General features: G+C 41.6%; 1 protein-coding gene across 11 annotated transcripts in view; it reads left to right on the plus strand.

Annotated features, from left to right (window-relative positions):
• Positions 1-13,257, plus strand: part of fat3a (FAT atypical cadherin 3a) — a 179,958-nt gene that overhangs the window by 52,216 nt on the left and 114,485 nt on the right. For all 11 annotated transcript variants that reach the window (XR_013972387.1, XM_080888393.1, XM_080888394.1 and 8 more), the window contains exon 2: positions 1,577-4,910. Coding sequence is in view for 10 of the 11 variants with exons in the window: in XM_080888393.1 (XP_080744519.1) it covers positions 1,604-4,910 (3,307 nt within the window). In the remaining variant the exon portion in view is untranslated. The remainder of the gene's footprint in view (positions 1-1,576; positions 4,911-13,257) is intronic.

Here is a 13,257-nt window from a genome sequence, read left to right on the forward strand (position 1 = left end):
TCAGCTTTCCAAAGATGTGATACATCACAGTTAATTTATGATATAACTGTGTGCATCAAGGTGCTTTATGTTGTAAAGTAAAGAAATTACAGTAATACAAACAAAACAGAGAAAACCCTAACAATCATGAGCCAGTATTTTGGCGACGGTGGCAAGGTTTCTTCCTTCTAACAGAAAAAACGTCCAGATAAACCAGGCTGGAAGACAGGACAAAAACAGGCTGTAGAAGACCGCCAGCGATTAATAATAACTAATCAATAAATGCAGAATGAGTGTTTCTTCTTCACTCATCTTTTTTCAGTCCGTTATACCTCTGTTAGTTACACTTCTAGCAATTTTTCAGCTTCCACTGCTTTGTCATTTGCCATTGCTCCTTTTGCGAGCGGCAGCTGTCTGCTATAAATTTTGGCAGAACCATGCCTTTCAGGAAATGTATTGAGACAGCAATAAACCTAAGATTGTGAACTGGTACTATATAAATAAAATTAATGGTAATAGTATTTCAGATGTTGCAATGACAGAATCCCTTAAATTGTTTCTACTCCAAGTACAAATAGGGAAAAACAACCATTTGTATGTATTATTACTGTATTAGCTAAGATACGTAGTGACTCTGCCAAAAGTGAACAAAAACAGATTGGAAGGGTTATTTCAGTACTGAGGCATAATTAGTGTGCCTCAGTTGACAGTTTAATAATGTCAGAGAAAAAGAAGAAAAAGTGATATTTTCTGCATTTCTCTTAGGATTATCGTCACATTTTTCACTCACGAATGACTACTGAATTTTATTTAAATGCGCGCTCAGGTTTCAATTTGTATTGTTTCAATTTGGGGGCACTGTTGCCAAGCTAAATAGGTTTACTTTCAACAGAAAGTAAATACTCTTTCAGAAGACTCGGAAACCATCTGCCTTTCCACTCCATCTCTTTATCCCTTGTGGAGAAAGTGCTTAGTCACCAAAATGCAGACTATTGTGGTAGTCTTACAGCTACAGCATGGCTTTTACTGGAAAAGGTTTCAGGCCAAAAGTGCAGATTGGCACATACTTGTGGCTGCTTACTTACAGAACACAGTATTTTCTTTTTTAATAAAAGAGAGAACACTTTGAAAAAAGTAGCTACTTTGCATTTGAAACCACATCTGGCTTACTTTTGGTGATATTACATGGTTTTGAAATATAGTACTGCAATTTTCAAGTAATTTAGAAAATGGGTTATGATAGGGTCAAAGTATAGTAGCAATTTGTCTCTGCAGTTATGTTCTATAGTATGTTGATGATGATACAATTCTTCCTAACCATATAATTGTTTTGTTCCTTGACAAACAACCACAGCTTTTTTTTCTTCTAAAAGTAGCAGTTGATTGTCGGTATCCACATACTGCACAAGGATGATGTAAGTTTCATTATGGCTGCCAAGTAACTGCACTCAGCTCGGTCATCTCTTTCACCATCTCTACTCCTCTAATGGTTAACTATGGCTATTAACTATGGTTAATTGGCAGAGACTGTGAATGAAAAGAATCCCCCCTCCTGTTGCTGACGTTTCTCTCTATGTCTCTGCCTTTCTTTTTCTAGACTGCTTCAGCATGGAGTTATGATGGAATGGATATGAATATGAGCCAGTGGGAAGGCATTCGAGCCCCTCATCTCCGCCTGGCCTTGCTGCTGCTGTTGGTATTCTTGAAGTCACCACTCTGCAACGGTCAGAACACCCATGGGGCTCCTCAAGATGAATCTCACTTCAGCTTCACTCAGCCTGTCTACCATGCCACAATTTATGAAAACTCAGCAGCACGCACCTATGCCAACAGTAAAATTAAAATGGGCATCCACCTCGCCCAGCACTCCTGGGAGATCCGCTACAGAATCACCTCAGGTGACGATGACGGTTTTTTCAAGGCAGAGGAGTATGTACTCGGAGACTTCTGTTTCTTACGCATAAGGACTAAAGGTGGTAATGCCGCCATATTGAACCGAGAGATTCAGGATAATTATGTATTGACAGTGAAAGCTTCTGTCAAGGGAGAGGCTCTTCTTGAGACCTGGACTAAAGTCAGTATTCAGGTTTTGGATATGAATGACCTCCGGCCTTTGTTCTCTCCTACCACATACTCCGTCACCATAGCAGAGAGTACCCCTCTCAGAACTAGTATAGCACAAGTTACTGCCACAGATGCGGATATCGGTTCCAATGGAGAGTTTTACTATTTTTTCAAGGAAAAAACTGAACTGTTTGCTGTACACCCAACTAGTGGAGTGGTTACTCTCAGTGGAAGGCTTAATGTCGATGAGCAGAACCGTTATGACTTAGAAATTCTAGCGGTGGACCGTGGCATGAAGCTTTATGGAAATAATGGTATCAGCAGTACAGCCAAACTTTTTGTCCATGTAGAGCGTTTAAATGAACATGCTCCACTCATGAATGTCCTCACCCACAGCCCCTCATGGCTGGATAAAAATCTTGTGTATGCAGTGGTTACTGTTGAGGACCAAGATGAAGGCTTAAATGGAGAAATAGATTCCTTGGTCATTGTAGGAGGAGATCCGTCAGAGCAGTTTTTTGTTGACAGAACTAAAGAAGGAGAGTTTGCTATTAAAGCCTTTGAGTCAATAAGTCAAACGTACCCTTATGGCTGTAATCTTAGCTTGCAGGCTAAAGACAGGGGCACCCCACAGAAGTTATCTGCTGTTGAAGTCATCCAAATCAAGGTCGAAAAACATCAAAATTCAGATGCTAAATTTATGCAAGAGTTGTATGATGTCAGTTTAAATGAAATTTCACCTCCAGGTACACTTGTAGTGGCTGTTAAAATCACACCAGAACCTGATGATGCAGAATATATCTTAACAACCTCTGCGGATTCATCCTTTTTTCAAATGAATACCCTAACGGGTGTAATCTCTACTGCTCGCTGGTTCACTCAGGTGTTCCAGGATGTCTTTAATCTTGAAGTAGTGGAAATGGATAGTAATCTCAAAGTTAAAGTGAGGGTAACCATTCAGGATGCCAATGATCACACACCAACATTTGCTCAGTCCTCTTATGAGGTTTTTGTTAATGAAAGTGTACCAGTTGCAACCAGTGTATTAACAATTTCTGCAGTTGATAAAGATAAAGGTGAAAATGGATACATAACTTACAGCATTTCCAGTCTTCAGCCATTACCCTTTAAAATCAATCAGTTTTCTGGTGTTATAAGCACTACTGAAGAGCTGGATTTTGAATCCTCATCAGAAAGCTTTATGTTCATAGTCAGAGCATCTGACTGGGGGTCTCCTTACAGACGAGAAAGTGAAGTCAATGTAACAATCCATCTAGAAAATGTAAATGATAATCAGCCATTGTTTGAGAAGGTAGCATGCCAGGGGATTATTCCTGAGGATTTTCCAGTAAATGAAGTTATTACTACAATGTCTGCAATTGATATAGATGAATTAGAGTTAGTGAAATATAAGATTATTTCAGGTAACGAACAGGGGTACTTTGACCTCAACCCAGATTCAGGGGTTCTTGCACTGCAGCATTCTCTCTCAAGAGCCCATCCAAAGAGTGGTTTATTTAGTTTAAAAATAACTGCCACTGATGGTGAGAGCTTTTCGGATCCTATGTTTGTCAATATCTCAGTTGTTTATGGAAAATCTTCTTCCAAACGTTTCACATGTAAAGAAACAAATGTGGCTCAAAAATTAGCTGAAAAGTTACTGAAAAAGTCCAAAGCTAGCAATAAACCTAAAATTGAGGAAGGTTTTATTGACCTTTTTTCTGTGAATCGGCAGGCACCCCAGTTTGACAAAACATTTCCCACAGATATTACTGTGCAGGAAGACCTTAAGGTAGGCTCAAGTGTTTTCAATGTGAATGCCTATGATGGGGACACAGGTTTCAATGGTCAAATTCTATACTCTATTTCAGATGGAAATATTGATAACTGTTTTACCATTGACATACAGACGGGACTTATCAGTGTGTTCCTACACATGGACAGAGAAAAAAGAGATCGCTATCTCCTCAACTTAACTCTCTATGACCTTGGCCTTCCACAGAAAAGTTCCTGGCGGTTGCTTACTGTCTATATAGAAGATGCAAATGATAATGCACCCCAATTTTTGCAAGAAGGAGGCTTTAGAATTGTCATACCTGAAAACCTAGCCATAGGTACTGACGTCATCCAGGTTGAGGCCATTGACAAAGATCTTGGGCCCAATGGCGAGATTGTATACTCTCTTTTGACAAGCACCACTCAGTTTGGTATCAATTCCACTAGTGGGATATTATATGTTGCTGGCCAACTAGACAGGGAGTTTGTCTCTACGTTTAACCTAAAAATTGAGGCTCGGGACAAAGCGGAGAAAGGAAGCCAGAAGTTTTCTGTAACCACACTGAAAATCATTTTGGAGGATGTAAATGACTGTCCTCCACTATTTATCCCTGCTGTGTACAGAACCAGGGTTCTGGAGGATCTCCCAGTAGGAACAGTTGTAGCCTGGTTAGAAACTCTGGATCCAGATTTGGGGTTGGGAGGCCAGGTTCGGTACTCCCTAGCCAGTGATTATAATGGATGGTTTGAAGTAGACAGGGCAAATGGAGTTATTCGACTCACAAAGGAGCTGGACTATGAGACACAGCAGTTCTACAACCTTACTGTAAAGGCCAAAGACAAAGGAAGGCCTGTTTCTCTTCTTTCTGTTACCTTTGTGGAGGTGGAGGTTGTAGATGTGAATGAAAACCTCTATGCCCCATACTTTTCTGATTTTGCTTTGACTGGATTAGTTAAAGAAAATGCCCGGATTGGAACCACTCTACTCCAGGTCACAGCTAATGATGATGATGCTGGCAGAGATGGAGAAGTTCAGTACTCCATTCGAGATGGGAGTGGGCTTGGAAGATTTGCCATAGATGAAGAGACAGGTGAGTTTTCTTTGAAAATGATATTGCGTGTCATGCTTTTAGTCATGGCAAATGAGAATTATTGCATAACAGTTTGAATTATGGTTTTAAAACACTATATGGTTGTATAAAATTGTCTAGTGTTGTAACGTTCTTGTTACTGAAGTGTATTGTTTTAACTAAAATAAATAAAGAAGTCAATACAGCGTGAGTTGGGGAACACAGTAACCTACCGTGCTTTTTCAGATATAAAATCTGCACAAATTGGCTGTTTAGTTATTTTCGCATTATTGTTAATACTCTAACTGCAGCTTTTAGAACACCCAGATAATAATTTATTAAAATAGTCCCCGCTATAAGTAATGAATATGGAACATGGAATATGAAGATATTGTGCAATAAAAGATAGCCGGACCAGGACACAATGACAAAAAGTGGACTACTGGATCAAAAAGGCATAAAAGAACATACCGTATTTTCACGACCATAAGACGCACTGTACTAAAAGGCGCAGTCTCAGTTATGTGTGCCATTACTGTATTTAACACACACATAAGGCGCACTGGATCATAGGGCGCATACAAGTACCGTATGCGTATTTAAAAATAAAGCGGGAGCAAACCTGAGTTCGGTACCTTACTCACATTTCTATTACCGGTAATCGTCATCATCAACAACACACAAGCATACAAGTGTGCATATTTAAAAATAAAGCAGGAGCAAAACAAAGTTTGGTACTCACATTTTTATCATCAATCAAACCCATCGAAGTCCTCATCCTCTGTGTCTGAATTGAACAGCTGCGCTAAATCTCCATCAAACATGCCAGGTTCACTTTCTTCACTGTCAGAGTCACTTTCCGTGCCGTGCGGCTCCTCGGAAATGATGCCGGCTTTTGCGAAAGCTCGAACAACAGTGCCAGCAGACATGTTAGCCCAAGCATCTACAATCCATTGGCAAATTGTGGCGTAACTCGCCCGGCGCTGCCTTCCACTCTTGGTGAAACTGGTCTCCATCGGTCATCCATCGCTCCCAGGCCGCTCGCAGCCTTACTTTGAACGGGCGGTTCACACCGATGTCCAGCGGTTGGAGTTCCTTTGTCAGGCCTCCCGGAATGACAGCAAGCTCACAGTTCATTTGTTTCACTAGTTTTTTCACATCGGCTGTGAGATGGGCACGCATAGAGTCACAGATTAAGAGCGATGGTGATGCGTGGAAAAAACCACCTGGTCTCCTTACATACACCTCCCTCAGCCACTCTTTCATCATTTCCTCATCCATCCAGCCCTTTTCATTTGCCTTAATGATGATTCCTGCTGGAAACTTCTCTTTAGGCAAAGTCTTTCGCTTAAAAATCACCATAGGCGGCAGTTTCTGTCCATTAGCATGGCAGCCAAGCACAACAGTGAAAGAAGACTTTTCGTGCCCCGTTGTGCGTATCGCTACCGTGCTGGTCCCCTTCTTCTCCACAGTGTGACTCACCGGGATGTCGAAAGTGAGCGGGACCTCGTCCATGTTTGTGATGTGGCTGGGCTGGATGTTTTTGTCGCCGATGTGTTTGCTGCAGTAAGAGCGGAAGATGGCCAGCTTTTCCTTATAATCCGCTGGAAGTTGCTGAGCTACCGTAGTCCTGGTCCGGATGGAAAAATGGCACCGTTTCATAAAACGAAAGCACCAAGACGGACCTCCTTGGAAATGTTCAATGTTCATCTCTTCAGCTAGTGAAATTGCTTTTAGCCGAATGGTGACCGTCGAAACACTTCTCCCGCTCGTTCTTTGCTCGATGATCCACCGCTCGAGTCTTTCCTCCAACTTGGGCCACCGCGCCTTATGTCCGCGGAAACTCAGCTGCGTTTTCTTGACCTGCCGGAGCTTGTTTTCTAGCTTCCTCCATTTGCGAACCATCGATTCGTTAATCTTAAATTCTCTCGCCACTGCTCGATTTCCATGTTCCTCCACATAGCTGATGGCCTTCAGTTTAAACTGTGCTTCGTAAGCGTGTCTCTTTGCCATTTTCAGGGTTGTTAAAACAACGATGTCCTGCATAACGCACATACCTGTTCTTTTATACAGGTATGTGCGATAAAGTCAACGCACGCACTTCACCCTTTAGCGTTCTCATGGTGTTCTCTACTACGTCCTCATTACAACACACAGGGCGCACTGCGCTATAGGGCGCGCCGTACTTTTTGAAGAAAATCTAAGACTTTTAAGTGCGCCTTATGGTTGTGAAAATACGGTAATGAGAATAGGGCACTGTTGGAATGATACTACACATGTAACTCCAATGGAAGTGGTTACATGAAGACGATGTGAGACCTATGGAGTCTTTGACACTGAACATCTGGACTAATGCAGAAACAACTAGTAGCTCAGTGCTCCAACATCTAGGAGGAGATTAACGAGGTACAACACAAAGGGAGAGCCAGGATGTCAGGTCAGGGGGCGATATCATCATCCCGGTCTTTCAATATTGGGTACCAAGCCCCAAGAGCAACAGATGTGTTGACTGTAGTGAGTGTGAGAGGAACTGACCTAGCGATAGAATCATGGCTAATCTGGCTAAGTGGCCAACTACCAAGACTATGTTAAGTATCCTCTGAAGGGTACTAAATGAAGGAAGTAAATGTAGCATTATAGACAATACCTACTGTGACCATCACAGAAACAATCTACACCATAACATGGAATTACTATCTATCTGCATTTGGTAAATGGTAAATGGCCTGCATTTGTATAGCGCTTTTTCTAGTCCCTAAGGATCCCAAAGCGCTTCACACTACATTCAGTCATTCACCCATTCACACACTGGCGATGGCAAGCTACATTGTAGCCACAGCTGCCGTGGGGCGCACTGACAGAGGCGAGGCTGCCGGACACTGGCGCCACCGGGCCCTCCGACCACCACCAGTAGGCAACCATGGGGTTAGTATCTTGCCCAAGGATATTTGGCATGCAGCCAGGAGGCAGCCTGGGATCAAACCACCGACCTTCTGATTAGTGGCTGACCTGCCCTGCCACCTGAGCTACAGCCACCCCAGTGGCAGCATAGTACTTTTTTTCCAATTATTTTTTTAAAAGTCAGGTCAAGGCTCCAAAAGCCCAAAGGCGATATGAGGGTGGCGGCTCACAACAGTTTTTGTTTGCTACATGGATCATTTTAGTTCAGCATCTTTCCTTTTGTTAGATTTCTTTAAGAGTTCAAAATGTGTTAATTACATAAATAAAATGTAATTTTCTCTGTAGCACTTCATGGATTTCATAAGCAACACACCTTAGTTGCTCTGTGGATTCTTTTAAAAAGCAGTTAAAAACTTTTCTGCTCAAACAAGCCTTTTGTTGATCTACATATTTTATATTCTTTACATTATTTACATTTGATCTTTTACATTGTGTATATTGTCTATTGTATTGTTTATTTTAATCTTTCTCAACTCTCCTGGAACGCACGCTAATTCTTCTTAAATGGAAGGATTCAGGTCCACCAGTGTTTGTTCATTGTGTGAGAGAAGTAATGAAGTGCTTGCAGATAAAGCATTTGAGATACAGTTTGAGAGGGTCTCAAAGTAAATACTACAAATCCTGGTCATCCTTTATTGAATATGTGGAGAAGTTGTCATTTACTGAAGTATGATGTAATACTGCTTTTTATCTGTGGGGTTTTTTTCTTCTTCTTTAAAGCCACCTACTCTCTGTAACAAGCCAACAAGAACTGCACACAATGCAGCCCCCCCCCCCCCCCCCCTTTTATTTATTTATTTATTTTATTTTATTTTGGTTTTCTACCCTGTTCACATGGTAGTATTTCTTGTTTGTGTGCATAGATTATACATTTTCCTGCATCCAACTGGTTTGCCACTGTGCGCAAAACTGTGGTTTGCGCAACCTGTTTCACAATGGCAATGTTTGTAATCGCAACTCCAGTTATATTTTTCTGTATTTTTGTTAAACTGGAAAATTATAAATAAAGTTCTCAAAAAAAAGAAAGACCTGGAATCAGCAGGCACAATTGTTTCAAAGAAAACAATAAGTCCACTACCATGACCTGTATGCGTGCTCACAACACAAGACTCCATTGCTGACAAAAGCATGTTGGAGTGTGTTTAAAGGTTGCTGAACAACAGCAGAATATAGTCTGGTCAGATGAGACCAAACCGAACTCTTTGAATGCCATAACACACATTATGTTTAGTGGTCAAATGTCACCCTAAAAATACCATGCCAACAGTGAAGTCTGGAGGTGGGAATATCATGGTGTGGAGCTGTTTTTCAGACCTGAGCAATGCATGCAACTCACTTTTTTCTACTCAGGAGGCATTTTGAAGCTGTCATTGCTAACAAAGGCTTTATATGAAGTATTAAATATTAAAGTAAAAGCAAGTAAGTAAAATTGTATTTGTATAGCACCTTTCAAGACAAAAATCACAAAGTGCTTCACAGAAAAACTAAAACATAAAAACAGAAATCAACCAAAAGCAAGTTAAACTGATAGTTCTGTCCTTGGACTGTCCTCTGCGCATAAAACCGTCATCCTTTACTGTTATAAGTAGTTATTTAGCACTCTATATTTGTGCTAAATAACTAGAGTCTGTTGTCTCTTTTTTTCTTTTCTGTTTCTTAGTATAATAATAAGGTGATGGGGTATGGAGAGGAAACCATAGCTTGCTCTTAATATATGTATTAATATAGATATACTTGATCTACTGGTGTCTGTTGTAAGCTTAAGATCAGATGTCTTTCCTTTCTTGCACACATTCACATTTACACAAACATCCTGAAAACCAATAAGCTCTCCTTGCCATTCTTCCATCCACTCTGTTCAGCGCTTCACAACACAACACCCTGAACCTGTTGAACCCCAGTGCCCCCCATCTGGTTTCACAGGCTGCACCTCTAGGTCTGTTATTTAAATATAGACATATGGTTTGGTAAGTGCAGACTTCCCCATTCACCTGACGGCATGTACACGGAAAACAATGCCTCTGCTGAAAGCACAGATCTCACAGATTTTAAACCTGCTAGTTTCATCACGCTCCAACTAAAATTGCTGAACCAACAGCAAAAGAAGACCTAAATTATGCTTCACTTTTGAAAGACATTATCATGAATTCTGTCTTACCTTTGCTGCTTTGCTTCCAAAAAAAAAGAAATTGCGATAAAACTGCATTTCCAAGTCTGTTTCAAGAGCAGTTTTCCATTATAAATCACTAGTTTCTGCCTTATTATATTGTTTTTCTCACAGATGCAATATGCGTCAATCTCCTGTTGTGGACAGTGCAGCCGTCCGCTTTTAAAAAAATCTTTTTTGTTTTGGAAAAATTACCTCTGACAAGAAAGCCTAATTTGCTCTTTTTTCTTTGTTTTCTCTTCTGTTTTTTTTCTTCCCCCCTTTCTCACTATCTCTTCTCCCCTGTATTTTTCTTTCTCTCCCTCTCTTTCTTTCATTCTTTCTCCCTGTCCTATCCCCTAGTCATGTCTGTCCCGTCTGTAACAACCAAAAATCAAATCAAATAAATACATAATTATAATAAAGGTCAATCAAATGGACGAATATGACAAGGCTACGATGATCCACTTGGTAAAGTAAATCCGCTTGGCATCTTTCTTGGCTTTCAGACAACAATTCTAATGGCTAAAGATCCAAACGGGACAGGCAAAAAAACAAAAACAAACAAAAAAACCCACAGCAAACATGGAAACAAAACTTTCAAAATAAAACAAGAAACATGAAGAGACTTGAATTGGGAGACGCAAGCTTGACAAAAGAGATAGAGAGAGGGAGTGAGAGAGGGCGAGGGACACAGATGAGAAAGACACAAGGGGACCCTACATAGATGAGGAGATGACACATGACAAACACGAAAAGACTCATAAACATGGAGACATAGGTGAAATATAAACTAAAACTCAGCTAAATCCTAACTAATAATGACAACACAAGAACTTAACATGTTTCCAATATAACATAAGCAGGGCTCTAGACTAACTTTTTGCACTGGTGCGCCTAACTTTTTTTTCTTAGGTGCACCAGCACAAAAGTTAGGTGCACCCAAATCTTTCAACCGCATCACTTAACATCACAGTTTTACATGTGCACTCTTTTGAGGGGAAAGTTGCTGCCCATACAGACAATATTAATTTGCAAATGATTAACTAACAATCTTGTCAACACAAAGTTCTTTATTTGGAGCACCTTTCTACAAGAAAGATAAGTTACTGAAAAAAGTGCTTGTGCTTAAAGTGCACTTTTTGGCAATATTGTAGGGAATAATAAACTTAATCATCATCTCGGCCTCCTCTGATGACCTGTTTACTGCTGCCTGCCGCTTAAAGGAAGTAGGGAGAGGGGTAGGGATGGGTATCGAAAACCGGTTCTTGTTGAGAACCGGTTCCCACTGTTTCAATTCCTTGGAATTGTTTGACATTTTTGCAAACGATTCCCTTATCGATTCCAGTCGCCCCGAATGACGTCACCACGTTGCGGAGCGTCATTTACCTGGCAGGAAACACGGCGCGTAAGCGGCTCAAACGCTCAAAAGTTTACGAGAACGGATGACAACAGGGCAACTTGCAATACTTGCAAAGTAGATATTTAATTTAAGGGAGGAAACACTACGAATATGCAAAAGCATTTGCTCACAAAACACGTGATCACCTTAAATGAATGTCGTGTTTTTAATTCTGCTCCAGACTCGTGAATCTCAACCCAGCAGCAGCGGTAACGTTTGCACGTCCTCTCCCGTTAATGCGGCAGGTAAATAATCAACTAACAGTGCATATTATGTTAGCGCAATCTGCCTTATTACTAAACCTGCCATTACTGTGCATTTAGGTGACCATGATAAGAGAGACACACAGAGTCTGGCTCAGATGCTGGCAGTTCTCGCTGCAGTCTACCGGTAGCGTCTCTTTTCAGGCCAGGATAGACGAATGTCACCAAGCAGTGACTAAGTTTGTGGTAAAAGCCTTGAACCAGTGTTGCCAACTCCTCAGTAAGGAAAATCGCTATTGGTTGTCCTAGAAGTCGCTAGAAGTCGCTAAATGACGTCATTGCCTAATTTGCATAATTGGTCATGCTAATCTAATTGTAACCTACCGTATTTTCACGACCATAAGGCGCACTGTGCTAAAAGGCGCAGTCTCAGTTATGTGTGCCCTTACTGTATTTAACACACACATAAGGCGCACTGGACCATAGGGCGCATACAAGTACCGTATGCGTATTTAACAATAAAGCGGGAGCAAACCTGAATTCGGTACCTTACTCACATTTCTATTGCCGGTAATCGTCATCATCAACAACACACAAGCATACAAGTGTGCATATTTAAAAATAAAGCAGGAGCAAAACAAAGTTTGGTACTCACATTTTTATCATCAATCAAACCCATCGAAGTCCTCATCCTCTGTGTCTGAATTGAACAGCTGCGCTAAATCTCCATCAAACATGCCAGGTTCACTTTCTTCACTGTCAGAGTCACTTTCCGTGCCGTGCGGCTCCTCGGAAACGATGCCGGCTTTTGCGAAAGCTCGAACAACAGTGCCAGCAGACATGTTAGCCCAAGCATCTACAATCCATTGGCAAATTGTGGCGTAACTCGCCCGGCGCTGCCTTCCACTCTTAGTGAAACTGCGTGGAAAAAACCACCTGGCCTCCTTACATACACCTCCCTCAGCCAGTCTTTCATCATTTCCTCATCCATCCAGCCCTTTTCATTTGCCTTAATGATGATTTCTGCTGGAAACTTCTCTTTAGGCAAAGTCTTTCGCTTAAAAATCACCATAGGCGGCAGTTTCTGTCCATTAGCATGGCAGCCAAGCACAACAGTAAAAGAAGACTTTTCGTGCCCCGTTGTGCGTATCGCTACCGTGCTGGTCCCCTTCTTCTCCACAGTGTGACTCACCGGGATGTCAAAAGTGAGCGGGACCTCGTCCATGTTTGTGATGTGGCTGCGCTGGATGTTTTTGTCGCCGATGTGTTTGCTGCAGTAGGAGCGGAAGATGGCCAGCTTTTCCTTATAATCCGCTGGAAGTTGCTGCGCTACCGTAGTCCTGGTCCGGATGGAAAAATGGCACCGTTTCATAAAACGAAAGCACCAAGACGGACCTCCTTGGAAATGTTCAATGTTCATCTCTTCAGCTAGTGAAACTGCTTTTAGCCGAATGGTGACCGTCGAAACGCTTCTCCCGCTCGCTCTTTGCTCGATGATCCACCGCTCGAGTCTTTCCTCCAACTCGGGCCACCTCGCCTTATGTCCGCGGAAACTCAGCTGCGTTTTCTTGACCTGCCGGAGCTTGTTTTCCAGCTTCCTCCATTTGCGAACCATCGATTCGTTAATCTTAAATTCTCTCGCCGCTGCTCGATTTC

The sequence above is a fragment of the Rhamphochromis sp. 'chilingali' genome (genome assembly GCF_963969265.1).
Source record: "Rhamphochromis sp. 'chilingali' genome assembly, chromosome: 8".
Classification (NCBI taxonomy): Eukaryota; Metazoa; Chordata; class Actinopteri; order Cichliformes; family Cichlidae; genus Rhamphochromis; species Rhamphochromis sp. 'chilingali'.